Genomic DNA, 19987 nt, shown 5'->3' with positions numbered 1-19987 from the left:
GTTTCTATTGTACTAATATTTAAAGATATAGAAATAATTAAATAACATTTTTGGGTCATGGAGGCCCACAATGGCCCATGGGCTTCGTATTGGGCCCACATAGGGGCGACTTGGTGCGTATTTTCCATTCCTGCAATTACATCTCCACCGTCAATCTCTAAACTGGATCGCGGATCTGAGCCCCAAGTTTCTGCTGTGGGAGTCCGGTGAAAACTTTTGGATATTTTGGTCATTGGACTCCAACTTCTTTAAATTAAATTGTATTTTATGCTATTATTTTTACCTTTTTTAATCATTATTGAACATTCGGGATTTTGTTTTTGGTAATTACGAAATAAGGGTGAATAATGAAGAAAATAAAAAAGGCCAAAAGAGGTGATGTCCCCTCGCCATCGATCGCGTGGTGAATTGGGAGCGTTTCGAGCGTTGGATGTGCACGTGTGAGAGTTTCCAATACAATTGCGCGCAGTAAACCACACGCGTACGAAGACACCGTGCGAGTGCACCACCCATCCTGCAAAGCAACACAGCTTTCGAGTTCCTTCTCTCGTCCCCATTCGTTCTGCTGGTGCGAACTCTGCAATCTTGCCGACGCCTTCTCCGGCGGTGCTTCGAATGCGATCGTGGTGACGAAACAGGGGGTGGCTTTGGTTGAGGGAGTCAGTAAAAGCAGTCTGAACACCACACACACGCATGAAGAACACAAAATATTATTGGCATTGCAGCGAAGGAAGAAGACAGGGTAACAAAGATCTGTCCCCTCCCCCACACACGCATCTCCAGATGCCAACCATGCCACAAACTCGGCCGACGTCCCTTCGTCGTCTCTCTCTTTCTCTCTCTCGCAATCCGATCCTCCCACTTAGAAGAAAGGGAGTGGCGACGGTCGAGGGAGATGGATGGGGAAGCAACTAATAGATACGATTTGATGCGTTCACAAGCATCCTTTAATGCTCCCAATACGTGCATCGGCAGATGGATAAGCGACTTAATGTGGACATGCATGCATCCATTAATGCTCCCAAGTCGTGCAATTCACAAAGCATCGTTCGTAACATATCTATCTATTACAAAGGAGTACTGTTTCAGCAGGAGACGAGCTCGCGCTGCCGGTGTCGGGCGATGACACAGGTGGTAAGTTCAAATCCACCGGACGCTCCCGCCGCCTCCTCTTACTGCTCGAAGTGCCTCCGCGGCACCTTCTTCTCCCTCCTCCTTGTCCGCCTGTTCCCCGGTCCAAGACGTCTCCCCGTTGCGTCTCCCTGTCCGTTGTGCTTTCCTCTTGGAGCCGCCCCTTCGAGTGCCTGCGGGGTGTCGAACTCTTGCTTGCACCCGTTGCAGATGTACTTCCTCTGTTGCGCTATCCCCGCGCCCGATAGCAGGAGCAAGGAGTCCGCGGCCTCTTGCTCGGACCCGAGGCGCATGGACGGCGGGACAGCCCCGTGTCACTTCCGCGCCAGGTGGGATGCACAACGCTCGTCGGAGTTGGACGGGCCGACGACAGCCATATCCATTTAAAGCATTTTAGTACAGTAAGACACACGATTCGCATGGAAACCGTTATAGAGAACTCGTTGCAAATATTTATGTCTTTGTTACAAATGGTAAGGCCCATCATGGCCCATGGGCTTAGTCTTGGGCCCACAAGAGGCAAGTTGGTGCGTATGGAAAACGTTGGCGCCAACCCCCTCCTGCAATTACATCTCCACCGTCAATCTCGAAACTGGATTGCGGATCTGAGCCCCAAGTTTCGGCTGTGGGAGTCCGGAGATCGTTCTCACGATGTGACCGCCTGAGTCGGCTGGTCTACCGAACCCTATTCCTCTCTCTCGCTGCCTTCTCCGACGGACCCTAACGCCTCCATATCTGGATCATAGTAAGTTTCTTCGCTCTTTTGTTTCCTCCGATTGCTTGCTTGTTTTGTATCGATCTCGATCGCTGGGGTTTGAGTTCTGTTGACGCATCCCTCCTGCTTGTGTTCGCTTTATTTTTTTACGAGCGCCAATCTCCTTGTAATTTGGATGATCACTCTTTGCTGAGGTGCTTATTCCCTAATCTGTCCTAAAGCTCCTCCTGTTTGTGTGACAGTTGATGTGGATTTATCGGCTCTCGAAGAAACATCGTTTTCAATCTACCGCAAGTATTTCGGTAGATTAACCCACAACAAGCACTGGTTAACCCTTAATTATTGATCGATTATGTGTTGTCTGACATGAATTCAAGAAGAAATATGGTGAAAATCTGGAAAAAGAATCTGCTCCACTACCACCGCCACCTCCTCGTCATCTTTAGGTTGCAACTGCTACGATGGGCTTCCAGATCACGATAAAACCTTAGGCCTAAATCCTGGAATCTTAAAACATTGTAAACAGGCGAATTTGTCCCAATTTTGAGAGTATATAGCTTTTCAACTTGGTTTTCCATCGGAATCGATAAAATTTTGGTCGAATCATTTCAAGATTCTACCAATCTGTCAAAAGTTTTGCTGCTCAAAACTTAGTTGTCCACATGATGGTCCATGACAGCAAGTGTTTCTGTGGTTGATATTAGATAAGGGGCATGTTCAAATGCATGTTACACCAAACAGATTTTGAATAAATGGAATTGTAACTACATCTTCTTTGCCATTGCTTGTGCAAGTCCTAGTTGGACAAACAATGACTGCATCTATGCTAATGGTCATTGCGGATAGCTGCGTCATGGCATAATTCCTTATCTAGCACCAGGCTGTTCTCTTTCTTGTGAAGCTATTAGATGCTGCTTAGCACATCTAAATCTGGATCCCATTTTCCACCTATGCATTCATATTATTCATCAGAGAATTTGCATAGTTGTCATGCATACTAAATGTGCTAGATGATTTGAAAAGGCAAAATGACTCAGATGAATTTTCTTGCTATTTGTTCTACACTCGTGGTATCTATTATCATTCTGCATAAGTTGTGAAGGGAATGCTATCATAGTTATAAATTATAATAATTATTTTCCTTGCATCAAATAAATACTACATCGTAACATCTTGTTTCTTTCTCAAGTGTTTGTTTTCTTTATCTATGGAACTAGATCTTGTCCAAATTCGAGGGTGAACTCTAGTATTAGAGTCAGGTTGTTCCTCTGCGATCTAAATAGCCAAAGTTTGAGTAACAAAAACATTCATCCTGCTTGCAGAGGTAAGTCGATGTATATTGACTCTTTTCAGCCGGTATTGACAAGAGACATTTGCGTTTGGCTGCCTTTTTAGGTATCATCCAAATTATAACAACCTCTTCATAAATGAATCCAGTCACAGCCATACTCTTTTTATTTGATTTTTTTTTCAAACTGATCGGTGCAGTTTATCCTTTTCTTATTAGTGATGATCCTAGAACATCAATACTTTACGGTGCTAATAAAACTTGGATATTGTGAAATGTACAATATGAGAATTTTCAGTTCTACTTGGGAAAGGAGTACTATATTCATAGCATATCATATGATGCTTAAAGATCGTAATTTTTTACTTTTGTTCTAAGATTGGGTCTACCTTCTTCATTAAATGGATCTCCACATGTACTTGTACCAATTATTGGGTGTAAAGTATTTATAAACTTTTTAGTGAATATGTTCTTTTTCAATTTTTTCTATACTTATGATCATTATGTTTGGAACAGTAGTGTGATTTTATTTATGTTTCATGTTACATTGATTGAATTATGTACCTCGCTTCACAAGGTTTATCATATTGTAAAAGGAGATATTGTGCCAATCATCATGGGAAGCAAAAGCTGTATACCTCCTCTGCATCTGCAACGGCCTCTTCCTGGTCCTGGCTTTCTGCAACCAGATCCATTTGGTCTAGGCATTCTCCTCCCGCCGGGTGTTTTTCCTTTCGATAAGTTGCCACCTCCAGAAATTATGGAGCAGAAGCTTGCTGCACAACATGTGGAAATGCAAAGACTTGCAATAGAGAACGAAAGTTTTGCAGCTACCCATTATTCTACGAGGAAGGAATTATCTGCTGCCCAACAGGAGTTGCAGAGATTGCAGACTGACATGGGTGCCATTAGAGCTGATCAAGAGCAACAAGTAAGAATGCTCTTGGATAATATTTCAAAGATGGACTCTGACTTGAAAGCTTCTGAACCTGTTAATGTAGATTTGCAGCAGGCTCGTCCAGAAGCTCAGAGCTTGGTAGCAGCAAGACAGGAGCTAATTTCCAGAGTACAACAGCTGACTGAGGATTTGCAGAGGAGCCATGGTAATGTCCAGCAAATCCCATCGTTGATGTTGGAACTTGCGGCCCTTAGACAAGAATATCAAGATTTCAGGTCATAAATCTCTCTTCGGCTTTATATTCAAGCACACAACTTGTTCTCCTAATGGTTTGACGTAAGGTCAAATTGTTCATTTAGTTTTGTAACAATTTGACCTTACGATCAAACCGAGAACATGCAGAAATTGGTTCACATTATTCTATAAAATTCTGTGAATACTAAATTGAATGGTACCGTCCCAAAGCGTGAAATAGAAGACTGTCACCAAGGCCTTGCTACTAGTGTGATTTTTCTACGTGGCCTTCTTAGAACATTTGCTTTTGTGGTCAGCTTGACTACATGTGAGTCATCTAGTAGTGAATAAAAATGCTGGATATTTGGAATGTTGGGTAGATGCCAATTCAAAATTATAATAAAAAAATAATAAATTATTTATAGGAGATGAAAGATTATATGTTCATATACAAGAGATCAGATCAGCATACAGATTTTACAAATTACGTGATCAAAAATCTACTTTATGATTTATATTTATAGAGAATTTCTTAGAAAAATATAAAGTAATCACTTATCAACAATAGAAATTGAATCTATGTCAAACCGTATGACTATAAAAATCTCAAAGATTTTATGTGGTTGACTTAGATTGTCAAGCAAGATATTTTATGATAATATCATAATAATTTTTTCTAAAAAAATAAGTATTTTAATAGGTTTAATCACATTGAGATAAAATAGTCGATGGTTAGAAAAAAAATTAAAAATAATAAATATTAATTAAGAACCTAAGCACCTTTGATGATTGATAATTCATTTATTAAGGTCTTACAACTTAAAGTGTTTAAAAAATATGTTTTCAGAATGAGATATGTGAGAAACTCATAAGGGATATGGTAATGGTGGATATTATTATTAATTTTTTAATTAAAATTATTTATTTCTATTATTATGTTTATATTTATATATATGTATAGTATAGTTGAATATGATAATAGGATTCTTTTGATAAAATAAATTACATGGGCTATTATAGATTATATAAAAAAGATTAACATGTTATGATATATAGAAGGAAGCATGATATTAATAATATAAAATCACTATAACTCATATTAGTATTTGGACTTAATAAAGTATTTTTATACTTTATGTACTTATTAACTTATTTTAAAATTCATAACCATGTGTAAAAGAATTCCTTAGAAGATATATTAATAGGAGTGACTCTTCTAATTATCGCATAAGACCTTCCAAAGATAAAATATAACACAATTGAGATTATACATTTATTCTTAATCTTTATTTATTTTATATTTTATCGATGACCTTATGAATGGTAGAAAGAGAGTAGAAGTAGAAGTCTAATTTATATTGTAGATATGTGATGTTGCTTCTTGCATATTAGGTATTAGATACATTTACTATTCGATCTTTGATTATTTAATTTTAATTTGTAATATTAAATTTATTTTGAATAAGAAGATTAGAATTTTTAATGCTTATGCCTTTCATATATGAACAATACTCGAAATGAAGAGCTCCTTATGCAAACAACATATCCTAATTCTCCTCTTAAAGCAACTACTAACATCCAGAAATCTCACTCCGCCACCCTGGTTTTGCTGCTACAAGGCCATTTAATAGTCAAGAAGTATCGACAATTCCCTCTAATATGCTTTGGATTTGAGATAATAGGAAGAGCACAGGCTGTTAACGGTTTAAATAATTAATTAAAGAAATAAGAATTAACTTACATAATTATAGTTAGATAATAATTAATTTTGAGTTTGTTGGATGGACGCTAAGAAGAGCGTCTTAAGAATTATATAGGTAAATTCTAAATTTTCAGGAGGATACAATATTGAAATTTAAGAGGAAAATATGCCATTTTCAAAAGGATGTATATGTAAAATTAATTAATCATCAATACATTCACAAATATAAAAGCTGACATAACATATAAATACAAAATATTTTTTAAAATCCTATTTTTTTCATGCTTAAAATTCTTTAATTGATCATGATATCAATTAAAATTATTTAATTGATCATGATATCAATTATTTAATTGATCATGATATATATATATATATATCTTTCTAGAAAGATCTAAATTAGTGCCCAGAAAACATTTGACACCGCCAACGAGCTACCCTAAACGCTACAACTCAGCCGTAGTAACAGCAACGGGCCACAAGAGGAAACCCTCCCAATAGAGCGAAGAGGCGCAGAAGAAACCCCAGCCATTTGGACATCGTACGCCACCTTCTTCGAGATGGAGATGGCCGACGAAAGGGAGGAGGAGGCGAAGCAGGAGGTTGTCCTGGTGGCGAGGAAGGGCGGGTTCGGTCTCCCCACCGCGTGCCCCGTTTGCCTTCCCGTCTACTGCCACCTCCGATTCGCCAACGTCGACTTCAAGCTCGAGTTCGATCGCGCCAACCCGGATTCCGGCACGTTCATCTTTGCCGCTTCTCTTCCCCTCTTGTTAGCCTTGACTTTGATGTTCATTTATCCTTGTTCTGGTTGATAAGATTCCTTTCTGTCTCGCTTTGCAATTGGTGCTGTGGATTGGATTCTTCGCGTCCTCGCGAATGCTTTGATATCGCATACCTCCTTCAATCTGGAGATTGGCGTAGTGGATTGGATTCTTTGCATCTTTGCGAATGCTTTGACATTGTTCCAATCTGGCTTCGAGTTGCTTGTTTGAGTGTGCGCGTTAGGATCTCAAATGATTTCAATATGCCCCTCAAATCTAGGTCATGTTTCTTTGATACTGTAGTGATTTTGGTCTTGTTTAGCCGTTAGTACTAGCGATTCGGATAACCATATAGATCGAAGCTTGAAATGAAAGCCAGACGAGTTAGATAGCTGGTGACTTAGTATTGGTCTATGCTGATTTCTCCCTCCTTTTTCTAAATCAGGAGATTATGGCCTCATAGCGCTGTACCCGCAAAGAATCTTAAAGAAAAATGCTAAGAGCAAGATTCTGCTTAACGTGATTTTCCCTAATGTATGTCAAAGGTAGAAACTTAGATGAATATCAGTTCCCCATTTTCATGGCAAGTGATTGCCAGGAATAAATAGGCTTTTGCTGCTAACATTGGTAATCAAATTAATAGCAGGGCTCTTCACTTGGACTCAGCCTCCTTTGATGCTAGACACATCTCTTAACAAATCTCAATATTCAAGATAGAAACATGTGTTCTTGAACTCGTTTTGAAGCTTGAATTCGTCCATTCAAGGCTCCAAACCATAGAGATCTGCATGCATCAGGGTTAAATATTTTATCCACTATCCATGATAAGATATATGGGTTAGGGCATTTTCGATTTCGGAGAAAGTCAAAGCAGGAGTAGCTTTACTTAGCCTAATTGATCTTTAGAAACCAAGATATTTATATAATATCAGAGTTAGGGCATTCTCCCTGGGAGAAAATGATAGCAGAAGTAACTTTAGTTCTTGTTTTTGATCTTTAGAAATCAAATGAAGAATTATAATCTCCAACTTAATAGTTAAAGCGACACCACCATATGTATTGATGTTCTTGATCTTTAGGTCATATATCTATCTCTAATGAAGAATGGAAAGCTAAAATAAGAGCTTTTCCAAAGCTTAGACAGGGCTGTTCAATGGGATCACCTAAATAGTTGATAACATTATTCTTAGACTTGATTTAGAGAGGTGAGGAAAGGAGGGATGGGTTTTTCATGGAAGAAACTTGATTTCAAAATGTTGTGTTCCTTTTTTGAGTTCTTGCTGATTCTATCTTTGGCTCATATGTGATACATTAAGGGTCATTTTTTGACTTATTTATAATGGTCATGGTTTTTATGATAGGTTTAGGCTGAATTATATTTCACATATTTCTTGTCTACAGGTGATTTTTGTTACAGACCTCTGTTGTCCATCAGTTGAAGTTGGCTAGTATCTACTAACATTAGCCTAGTGTTACCGAAGGCAAGCGTATGGTAGCACCACCTTATACATGTCTCATAAGCCTTGCTCAGGCATGCCTTAGGAATGCATTTTATGGGCTTTTGTTTAAGAGATCTATGCAACAATTTTAATTTTGAATGATACCGCCCATACCGGGCAGTACGTACCGATCCGCTAGCAGATCGATATGCAGACCGCCCACTATCGAACGGTATCGTCGATTGGGGCTGTTTCCGTCTCGTTACCGCTCGAAATTGGTCGGTAATGGTTGATTTTGATCGTCGTTGCCTGCTACCGGATAATATTAGTCGAGGGAGAAGGAAGAAGAGGGAGAAGAAAAGGAAGAACTCGAAGATCTAGCATCACTCTCCCTCGATGATCCTGATCCGTCATCGCTCTCCCTCGTCAGACGCTATAGATGAGATGTCGCCTCCTCATCTGAAGTGACGAGGCCTCGACATTGTTGGCGACTTCTCCTCATCCGTGCGGGGAGAAGAAGCCTCGACGACGTCGCTGAGGCTTTTCCAGGAGAACACTCGGTTTCTTCTCCCTGTGTGGGGAGAAGAAATGAGTCGATGTCGCCCTTTTTTAATATTTTTTAACCTTTATATTTATATATAATATATATACCAATTCTTTTCCTTGGTTTCTTTTCCCCGTGTAGGGAGAAGAAACGAGGTGATGTCACATTTTTTATTATTTTTTTACTTTGTTATTTTATATATATATATATATATATATATATATATATATATATCTCGAGCAGTATGCCGAAGCATATCGCTTGGTACGCTCGTATCATACCGAGCTGAGATCGAAACTCCGGTACGGTACGAAATTATAATCCTTGGATTTATGTAGTTCAAGAGAAGTTTTATCGACGAAAGGATTAGAACTTTTGTTTCTTGAAGAAACAAAGTTCGAACAATGGAGAATTTTTTCCTTCAATGAGAAGGAAAAGATTGGGTGATGGGTTTTAAAATGTCATTATCTTATCCTCATCTTCTTTCTTTTCTTTTTTTTCATTGCTTTCTTATTGTTGTTTGCTTTATCTACAACTTCCATATTTTCCACATGTTTTTTATTGCAATATATAATTGTCATAACACTCAACTTTGAGCCTTCGAGGCAATCAGATATTAGTGACTGATAATTGCACAAAAAAATTATATTTATTCCGTTAAAATTATCTTGTAACAAGTATTAGATTTTTTGCCTTGATCTAATAAATTGGCTCACCTCCCATAGCATATCCTAAAATCGACCTTGGTGCTCTTAGTGCACCTTGAAACTTTCGCAACTTAATATTAATTACTAAATTTGTAAAAGCAGAATTGGTTGATCCTAATTGATTCACACATATGTATTTCTATTATGTGTGATCTGATTTCAGTCTCATGGTTTGATTTTTAGATAAAACTGGGGTTGGATTGATCTCTCCAGCTGGTTCCGAACTTCCGATTTCCAGCTTCTTTTTCTCAGTTCTATCCCTCCTTGTCTGCTGTCATAAATTTATTAAAATCTCAACCCTAAAATTGTTATTTTGGGCCATAAGCTTTCCATTAGAGGATATCTTCTGAGTTTGAACTAGCAAATGCTCATGTGTCTTTGAAAGTTAAACTGCTAAACTAATAATTTAGATTTATTTTCAAGTTTTTGATTTTTGTCAATAACAAATTTATGTGGTTTAGTACTTATAATAATGCAATGTTTTGGATGAGCACAATCGTGGTTTTGTTTTAAATATTTTTCCTCAAAACTTAAATATTTTGAAAGATTTTTTTTTGCCAATGGTCAACAAATTTGATCCATCCTGATTTCTAATCATATTGCTCATATACTTTCATAGTTTTTCTACAGATCATGTCGTGTATTTATTCCATCTGGTTGTTTCATTTTGAGGTGTATTTAAACCTTTTTTAACTTGAAAGAAAATGATTTATGATGGAGATCCAAGCAACACTAGTTTCTCTCTGTTGAACTACTGTTATTCTAATGGAAGGTGGATAAAAGCATTAGTGCTTCAGTGGCAGTGCCGTGGTATCATGTAGCACCTGAGTTGAGCGTAATTAGTCATATCACAAGTGTTTTGAGTTTTTGGTGTATTTGGGAAGCTAAACCAAATATGACATGATTATGGTTATGTTTACAACCTTGATTCTTATGGTTGAGGAGTTCAAACAAAGTTAACTTTATGTAGCCGAAGGTAATTTGTAACATAAGAATCGGATGCATTTAAGATTTAGAATAAAATATTTTGATTTATTTTCTGATTGACTGATTGTGAATGTCGATAATGCACATGGTCCTTCATTGCAGCAGTTCTGTTGGGAAGAAGCAGTGAGACATGGCAGAGGAGGGGGGAGTAGTGGAGGCTGTTGAGAGGCTCGACAAGGGGTGGCGGAGTAGGAGGAGAAAGAGGAAGAGAGGGAAGGAGGGGGAAGAAGCACCAAGGATGAGGTGATGGTGTAAAGAAGGAACTAATCCCATCTATTGGAGTGAGAAATTGATCAAAAGATGATGGCACATTCCTTATTGGATCGTAACCTATCATCTCAAAAGAGCTTTGAGCCATGGGGGACACCTGGTCCTCAACAAAGCTCCTCCTTTTTGATGCCACGATGCCAATGCTTTAAATTTAGGTTTGACTGGATGGCAAGAGAGAGTTGCATGAGCGTGCAGAGTTAATAGACCTAACACCTACAATTTTGAGTCGTGGGATCTTTAACGACCTTTTTAATTATACACCTTCCAAGCATGGATACAAGAAGCTACTTACTCTTATTTGAGGCTTACACATTTCTCTGATATACTAAGTAAGATTTAATCTAAACCCACCAAAATTACAAGTTAAGACAGTCAAGACTTGCGTAAAATTATAATTTCAATACTCTTAATTTAGATACAATTATTTCATCCTTTTATAAATTATAAGAATATAGATATCTTTATTGTTGCACTCATGTCATGTTGCTTCCTAGTTTTTTAAGATCTTCTGTGTCGGCATGTCCATCTGTGTCTTGTGTCCAGTGTCTATGTTTGTGCTTGCTAATGAACTGTCAATCGTGGCATCATATATTTGCCAGTTATTTCTCATTTATTGTTGTCGACTGTTTTATAGATAATATATCATTTCTCTTATTTATTTTTCTTGTTTTACAGACCACATACCATATGTTGAATATGGGGATTATGTCACATTCAATAATGAGAAGGGAGGAGTTATTGAATGTTTGAATGAAGACAACGTTGTAAAGTTGGACTCCCAACTTTCAAAGGACTGTTTTCCAGATTGGGCATCAACAAAAGTGATGATCAGCACTTGGCTTGCAGAGGCGGTGCAATATGAACTTTGGGTGTCTTGTGATAATACTATTGCTGATGACATATATTTCTCTGACCTTCCCTGGCCTATTGGAAAAATTCTGCACTGGAAACAAACTCAAGCAGTGAAGCAGCTACATGGAATAACCAAACTTAATGCTGCAGAGAAAGAGGAAGAGGTCTGCTTTCTCATACTCTAGTTCCATCACAGTTGTGGAACTGCTAAAAAAGTGCAAGAAACTCTTTCTATTAAAGTGTCATAAATGGACTCATAATGCTTCAGAACCACATGATTTTGCTATTATGGATCAATTAAGCCTTATTTTAACCATTATATTATGCCTAAAAGCTTCCCTCGATAATTATAATTAAGCTTTCTGCATCTTTCAATCATTTTTGCTAATTTTCTGATTTATGCTCAACTGCATTTTTTTCTCATTCTATTCTCTTCCAATTTTTACAAGGTGCAAAGAAATCATTATTTATAGTGTTGTGCTTTATGTTGCTTGATAATTTAATTTGTTGCAAGTTGCAACTGGTTTATGCCACATTTTGCCTCAGAAATGTTTTCATTGGTGTGTGTTTGTTTGGCAGTATCTTATATTCATTAGGTTGGGACTTTTCCATTGCAGATTTATCGGAAAGCAAACATTGCATATGAGGCCTTATCTATGAAGTTAGGGAGTCAGGTCTTTTTCTTTGAAGGGAGGTAAAATATTCTTGCTATCTATCAAATTTTCTTTTTCTTCTTTTTATGCTAAATTTTGATATTGAGCATCAATTTAGCATCATATTAGAACCTCAGGAGCAATAGTTTAAGAGGTTTCTGAGAATTGGAACTTATTTCCTCTGTCTGCAGGCCTACTAGTGTGGATTCTCTTTTCCTTGGACATGCTGTCTTTGTCCTCCATGTTTTGCCGGTGAGTATGGTTAATTATTTACCGTGGCATACCATATATGCTAATTGCTGATTTGGTCATTTAATTTGATTCATATGATTGATTCTGTGATCCTTGGAATTCATGAACCTTTTATGTCCCATATTTTCAGTTAAAGATCAGGAAGAAAAGCATTTACTGTAGTTTCATGCTGTTAAGAAGATGATTCACACTATTTTCCTGTCCTTTCTTGTAGAAGTTATGGCAAAACTTTTCCTTAAAGGACTGAAGCTCCCATAAAAATTTAATAAATAGTTAAAATGCCAATTGGTCAATGTGATGAGTAATACAATACTAAAGCAAGATTCATTATTTTGGTAATGTTGTTTTGTTAATAAATCAGTAAGTGGCAGGGGTAAGGCGGCAAGGTGGAAGAAAAGGGAAGAGATAAAGAGAGGTAGAAAGGAGAGAGAGTGAGAGAGGAGTGTGGGAGGAGAGATTACAAAAAAATGAAAAGAAAGGAAGTAGTTGGAAAAAAATAATGTTGGGGTTCCAAATGGTAGGCTCACCGCTTAATATCCTGAGTTTTAATTCTGGGCTGTAACCCCTCTTCTGGATCAGACCAAGCGAAAATTGCCTAGTCCACATCCCTTTTTTTGGTCGGACCTGTCCCATAGATACCTGTCGGTATAGTCCAGTAGGTTCCAGTCTGTATTACCCATCTGACTGGTTTTCTAATCCATGTTTCAATTTCTTTATTATACTTGCAATTATTGCATTTATGTTGTTGTTGTTGTTGTTGTTGTTGTTGTTGTTGTATACTTGCAATTGTTGTGATAGGCTAAAAACAGCAGGTACAACATTTTAAAATTTTATGAGCAATCATGTTTTGTAATTTGTATCATGGTTATGTCCAAGAAAGCATTCCTGTGTTGCATGAGTTTCTTATCTATGATAGGTTTGATAGTGAATCCACACAGTTGCTTACACCTGAACATTTCAATCATTGTTTCCTCTTCACATTTGAACGTTCTTAAGGATAAAGGTTCATGCAACATTAGACAAGCTTCTTTTCTTGATTGGATTTATGGGGGGAACATCTCAGGACGAGGACCCTACAGTAAATAGAAAACCCAGTGTCTGCATTTCTTGCCATTGAAAACACTGTCAAACCTAGAAATCTGGTGGAAGATACGATTAAAAAAGATTTCTTGATTATGGTAGATGTGGTGCAAGTATCTTGATCCTACCAAATATTGTCCCATATTAATTTTTTCATCTGAATTGATAATAGATTCTATTTCTTTATAAATGGATTTGTCTCACGTCTGTTGATCATCCAAATTCTCTATAGCTACAGGCCTATTGGTTGTTAATATTGATTTACTTTGGTGTGGTACATGGTTAAAATATTCTTTGAAAAAAATATAAATTGTTGCTTCAGAGATATATTTCAATTACTACAAAATATATTTAACATGTTCTAGCAATGGCTTTTAAATCCTTATGTAATTTAGATTTATGAAGATAAGATAGATTTGCGAACTTTTAGATTAATTAAAATTATATACTTTCTTTTATTTTAATTTAAAGTTATAATTTTCATGTTTGTTATATGTATGTTTTTATTTTAAATTAACTTTTTCTATTCAGTCATTACATAACATGCGTGCTTGATACTTACAGGATTTGATCCTTCATCTCTTGAGGGCATACGCTTTGTCTTAACCATCCAGAATATTTCCTTATAGATGTTTGTTATGTGTTTGTTAAATGGCTGCCTCAATATATAAATCCTGGCTCTGCCCCTTGGATATCCTTAGATTTCAAAGACGATCTTCACAATGGGGAACACTTACATGTGAGATTCACAAGACGTTTGGCAATGAATTTTTGGCAGACTACATGAATAATTTGCTTGAGACTTCCTAGGAGTATACTCATATCATTTTATTATGCTACTTTAGGACTGAAATTATGATGGTATAAATCATTGATGGAAATATAATTGGTATAAATGGGCTACTGCAATGGCACGTATTAGATGAGCCAAATAGGACCATTGATTACGAAAGAAGAATGGAAAGTCTGATGTAATAAAACAGATCCATAGAGTAGCTGGTATGGAACCTTGCCTAGTCATATGACAAAGTGTTGAGAGGTCTCTGGTATGGAACCTTGCCTAGTCATATGATAAAACAGATCCATGTTTTAATTGCAGCTAATTGTATGTTATGCATCTCAAGTCTGTTTTGGTGCATCCACAAGTTGATTAAAATAATTTGAGTTTGATTCATCATAGTATTTTTGAGTTAATAGGCAGTCCAACCCGAATTATAACTTTTATTTAGCAAATAAAAGTACATTGCAGAGGAAACAAGGGTGGCATAATGAACAAAACCCACTAGTGATGAGTTTACTAGTTGGTCAGATGACGCAGGTTTAATTCCACATGTAGAGATTACATTTCTATTGTTCGAGAACTAATTTCCAAACCACAATAGAGCATTGTTACCATGCTTGAAAGCACACCTTCTTTTGAGAAGGCTTAATGTTATATCCAGCTCTATCAACTTTGTTGGGTCCAGGACAGCCATGTGTCACAACAGATAGCAGATATTCTTGCTTCTCTGAAGCATACTTTATTGGGATCATGGAGAAGGTTGGCCTTTGCTTGAGCAATTAGATTCATGTTTTTTCCCTGGTTAAATGGTCCTTTGTTCAAAATTTAGACAGTTTGATGGATTCTAAAACGTTCTCAACAGTCATTTTCACTGAATCTTGGATGTAATATATTCTGGTGTATGAATCACTATCTGTTTTATCAGCACAAATTTGTATATAATTTTCATAGAAAGTGTACACATTAGTGCTTTTTTAATTACCCTTTGATGACTTTCGTATTTAATGTAATTCAACAACAACAAGAAGATGAAAGAGAATCTTAAAGGGCTGGAAGGTTAGAAAACATTTTCATAATGGATTGATAAGCTACAGATCTTAGTTCTAGCTATAGAAGGCCGTGAAGATGGTTTGACTGCTGATTTTGGCACACAACAAGATTATGAAAGTCCTTTTTTTATAAACCTTGTTTAAATAGCTCATACTCCTCTTCAACTCATCCTTGGAGAAGAAACTCATTCTAGAAAAGGAGGTAGTTTTTGAATATGTGGAATTCCAACCACTAGTTTATTGAATTAGTAAGTTTGAAAATCGCATTAGTTGGTTTCATGTTGTTAATGAAGTTGTTCAATGTGTTATACAGGCCAGATGGTCTTTAGTGTGAAAGAAGTTTAATTTAAGAAGTATTGCAACATGAGATGTTGGCATTTCTATTTACTGGTGGAGCATCTTTTCTCATTGAAAATTCTTTTCTGTTGGTTTATATTTTAGTGTTATTTCTCCTATAAGACAATTCTTTAGCTTATATTTGGAAATGGTTTCAGTTATTCTACAGTTAGGCTTAGTTTCAGGAATTTGAACTGCTTCTGTGCTGGTTACAATATAAGTTTCGTGTTTGCTTGTTTGCTGATAATAGGAGACATCAGTTTTGAGGAGTAGTCTCTCGAAGCATGCCAACCTTTTAAGGTTTGTGCAAGATTGTAAGATTCGATTGCTAGAAGACAGTTATTCATCAGCAACGGGACCTGCATTTTCATCTGATGCATCGTCATCATCAATACCAAGAAGAAAAGGCTCAAAGCAGAGTAAGATTGCAGAAATCTAGTTAGATGTATCCTGCCTTATGCAAGATGAACTTGATTTTAGACCGACCACAAGTCAGCTTTGATATTATGACGAAGCATCAACTTCTGTTTCCTGTTGAGCATGCAATTTCTTCGATTTAGTCTTAATTCTGAAGTGTATCCATCACCTGTTGGTTATAAAGCAATTAGGAGAATGCTTAAACCATACTTTAAATAGCAGAATTTGCTTAGCATGATTATGAAAATTTTTGCACCAGTTTCTTAATCAAGGTTAAGATTTAGTGAGTCATGAATTGCTAGTGCAGCTTTTTCCTGCCTTTGCTTGATTAGCATATAAGATGATTAAAACCCATTTTACTAGCATTAAAAAATTCCAGGCAGGCCTTGTAGAATCTCAAATGTGTTTATTGTTTAAATATTTACCATTTTGGAAATCAAAATACTTAATATTGGTTGTCATTGAAACTATAGTAAAAAAATAATCTTGGCATTTGCTGGACCTGAGCAGGAATTATCATCATAGTTTGTTTGCTAGTACTAACAATGCGCCTTGAATGATTTGTTACTGATATATGTTCAATCCTAGTCATAATTCCCATCATGGTGCTATGGAACTTTTTGTTTTCAGAAGGAAAAGAATATATTACTGCAAAGATCTAATACAAACTAAGCCATGCTTCTCAGAGCACAAAAACTGACCAAGTTCCACTGGGCAATAACTCCTTCAGATACAAGAGGATTTGTAGTTTCTAGCAAAATGTGCTTGCCAGTTGGCCATTATCTTGTGTCCCCCTAGAACCTGACTAAGCTTGCAAATAGGGACATAATGAATGTCTAATTCTGCCAATGTGGAAGTTCAATGTTTCTTGTTGAGAAACTTTAATCATTCAATTAAAGAGTTTTACCGTTCAATTTATGTGTGTTAGCTGCTTGTTATTCCTTTCTAGCTACTAATCTAGCCATATAAGGTTCTTCGTCTGGCTGCTGCTTTTGAAACATTTTGCAAATTATTGGCAACTGAACCTAAGAGAAACTAGTTCAACGCTAGTTGTACTTCAATATTGGTTCTTCTTCTCTTTTATGCTCTTTGAATTCTTTAGTTGATCTTATCGGACTCTATATCCATAGATGCTAAGACGAAGCCAAAAGAGAAAAGGGAGAGAACAGAAGAAGAGAAAGCCTTTCGAAGAAGAGCAAAGTATTTCATTGCAGCACAGGTGGTCTCAATAGTTATTTACTTGTCAATACTTGGAGGGATGGGAGATTCTGGGCTTGAGGATGGTGACGAAGATGGTCTCACATACGAGGAGTGATAACCATCTGGTCCCTAATAATAATTCTTTCAGCCATATGCTCGGGATAAGATCTTCGTTTCGAGCTCAGTTGTGGGTGAGATTTTGCTGCTACGCATTTGTTTTTTAGCAATAAACCGTTGATCACTCTTTTTCCTATTTCATATATCACCAATGTAGCATGTACAAGCTGCCCTTCCAATTTTCTTGAAGGTGCAAAAGTAGTGTAGTTTAGAAACCTCATTGGTTACATCTTCTGAAAAGTTATTAGTCTTATGACAGCGTTCTCTAAGGTGGGAAATCTGCCACATTAGTTGGAATTACGAGTGTGAAGTTGTTATTTTTGCCTACTTGTTTCAACTCTTAGAACCATTTTGTTCCTCGAACCATGTTGGTCTTTCGCTGATTTTGATTTTGTGCTCAGCATTCGTTTCATCTTTAGATAAAAGTTACAACATCTTAACGACTCACTCAAATTAGTATGTGTTATGACAAGTTAATATTTGTGGCTTGCAGGATTCATGGGTGTGAGTGCTTTAGCAATATTCGTGGTATTTAATTTATTTAGATAGTTTTGTTAATCTGTTAGTTTGCTATGTGTGCCTACCTGATCAGTTCGGGGCATGACATCCTTATCGGATTTTGCCAAAGGGTGCCTTGTTTAACTAGACTGGTGTTTTAGCTTATTTTAGACTCAACATTGTCCTGTTTATTTCAAAAGATTGATACCCTTCTCATATGAGCAATGTAGAGTCTCCTAATTATGAAGCAAAGTTGCACGCATGGTGGTGGCTGGTGCTTGAGAACTACCGAACTAGCTGGAGTTCTCCCAGTTAATTTATCTTGGGATGTATGGGTCATTGCAGGTTGATTAAACTTCAGGTGTATATTCTGTGATGTGACAATAGGTTGTTGAATTGGAGCTGTGACGCAAACAAATGCCTGAGACTACGGCTGGTTTGGGTTTCCACAGGTGCATACAACTGCTTGCCTTGTTATTCTGCATCCATTATCATGCTTCTGTCATTCTCGGTTGTCACCCTTATAATATATTTTATAATATATTGAATTAAGGGTAATTTTTTTAAAAAATCTTTAAGTTTTTTATTTTTCTCCTCATAGAACATTTATTTTTTACTTTACTATCATAGAATGCTCATTTTTTTTAAAGATGAAATTATCCTTGACTATTGCTCACCTTTGTCTTGTCGTATTGCCTCCCGGTGTGATCGTCTTCATCTTAATCATTCTCTCATTTTTTATTATTGTTGCCCTTGTTTGTTATTGTTGTCATGGCTTTGTTCGTGGCCTCTTATCTCATTATCTTTCGTCAGGTCGATTATCATTTTAAATGATTCTGTCATTGTCTTGAACCTTCATTCAACTTTGGTATCATGTACGATGAGTCTGTTCCGTCGTAATAAGGGACCTATGAAACGATATAATTTTGATCTTGCCTCTATAAAAGTCTCTATAAAAGTGTTTTTATTTGGTGTAGCCTTAGGTCGCTTCCTCATTTGATCTCGCAATGCGTTTATCAACGTATAAGATCATACGATTACTCATCATTACTCACTCGCTCCGTTGAGTTTTATGGGGTTATTAATCGCATGACATTGAAATACTCACACCAACAAGATCTCGCAGAGTTTATCAACTTTGAAATACCTCTCCTCAACATGTGTTATTCATTGTACATGATTTTCCCTCTAGAAAAGTGAGACATCCCTCATGGATATCAATCCTGTTGGAGCAATTTTCTTCTAAGTTTCGGAGACCATCATCTCCTTGAACTATTCTATGTTAATAAACTGTACACTATTCTGTCCCTATTAATGCACTTGCTAGATTACGACTCTAGGCCAAAACAACCCTCACTATGCCCCTTAAGCCTAATTACATGTTGAACTTGCTGCACACTTTAACCTCTACAAATGTATCCTTCTTATGCCGAAAAAAAAATTTCAATGCTCCATAACGTCGAGTTTTAATCGTCTTAGGATAACCATGAATAATCTATCATCTATATACAAGCTCTTGCATGAATACCGACTTATTCGAGTTAGCAATTCTCATCACCTTTGTAAGTTTTGCATAACTCTTTTGGTCATCGAGCAACCCATACCCTCTTACACTATCTCATCCTTTATTAAACACCTTGCTTGCCTTGAGCATCGTCAAGTTTGGTTGCTAACGTCGAGTCATAGCTTGAATTCAACCATCCCAACCTTTATACGTTATATATTCTTCCCAGCTCGTTTATCCTCGTAGTGTCTCATGCGCAAAGGGTTAGGCATTCCTTTGAATGCTAATCCTGGATGCTTGTTCCTCCAAGTGACTCATTTCCCTACGTCGCAATGCTCGTTTCTCTCAAATGGTCACATGTGCTGATTATCCTCAATGCAACCCCGCTAGGTCTTCCATGTTTGCATGTCAATTATTTATAAGTGTGTTTGTCTTACTCTAATACCATTTGTCACGAACTTAAACTGGTTTTATCTAAATCGTACGGTACCCTTGTGTGTCCTTACGTAAAAAATCAATTTTCTTGAAAACTCGTATAGTCCCTTGAGGACATGCAAAAGAGAAGACGGATT

At 36.9% G+C, this 19987-nt stretch overlaps 1 protein-coding gene and 1 long non-coding RNA gene across 4 annotated transcripts; both read left to right on the top strand.

Annotated features, from left to right (window-relative positions):
* The first annotated feature begins 1721 nt into the window (after positions 1–1721).
* LOC135629726 (uncharacterized) lies at positions 1722–4534 on the top strand. 2 transcript variants are annotated; one of them, XR_010493323.1, is made up of 3 exons: positions 1722–1876; positions 3731–4065; positions 4136–4534. It is a non-coding gene; the product is annotated as an uncharacterized LOC135629726 (long non-coding RNA). The 2 variants fall into 2 exon arrangements; XR_010493324.1 differs by having other exon boundaries at positions 1723–1876; positions 3712–4065.
* Positions 4535–6385: 1851 nt separating this feature from the next.
* Positions 6386–18102, top strand: LOC103984759 (mitochondrial outer membrane import complex protein METAXIN). Of its 2 annotated transcripts, XR_001977096.2 has the most exons (7): positions 6395–6703; positions 11352–11692; positions 12146–12222; positions 12373–12433; positions 15930–16098; positions 17227–17487; positions 17907–18102. XR_001977096.2 is itself a non-coding variant. In XM_009402322.3 (6 exons), the coding sequence occupies exons 1-6, from the start codon at positions 6529–6531 to the stop codon at positions 17409–17411; spliced, it is 1008 nt and encodes a 335-aa protein (XP_009400597.2). In that variant the 5' UTR covers positions 6386–6528; the 3' UTR covers positions 17412–17740. The 2 variants fall into 2 exon arrangements, 1 of the variants encoding a protein (XP_009400597.2); XM_009402322.3 differs by lacking the exon at positions 17907–18102 and having other exon boundaries at positions 6386–6703; positions 17227–17740.
* Positions 18103–19987: the final 1885 nt, after the last annotated feature.

This window comes from Musa acuminata, chromosome BXJ3-1 (assembly GCF_036884655.1).
Source record: "Musa acuminata AAA Group cultivar baxijiao chromosome BXJ3-1, Cavendish_Baxijiao_AAA, whole genome shotgun sequence".
Lineage (NCBI taxonomy): Eukaryota > Viridiplantae > Streptophyta > Magnoliopsida > Zingiberales > Musaceae > Musa > Musa acuminata.
The sequence above is the reverse complement of the archived record's forward strand: the minus strand, read 5'-3'. Positions and strand labels throughout refer to the sequence as shown.

What these genes read in the sequence shown, in the direction of transcription:
- LOC103984759 (XM_009402322.3), top strand. Translation starts at nt 6,529, where the DNA reads ATGGAGATGGCCGACGAAAGGGAGGAGGAGGCGAAGCAGGAGGTTGTC. An exon ending in TCGCGCCAACCCGGATTCCG is followed by an intron (nt 6,704 to 11,351) that starts GCACGTTCATCT and finishes CTTGTTTTACAG; the next exon opens with ACCACATACCATATGTTGAA. An exon ending in TTGTCCTCCATGTTTTGCCG is followed by an intron (nt 12,434 to 15,929) that starts GTGAGTATGGTT and finishes TGCTGATAATAG; the next exon opens with GAGACATCAGTTTTGAGGAG.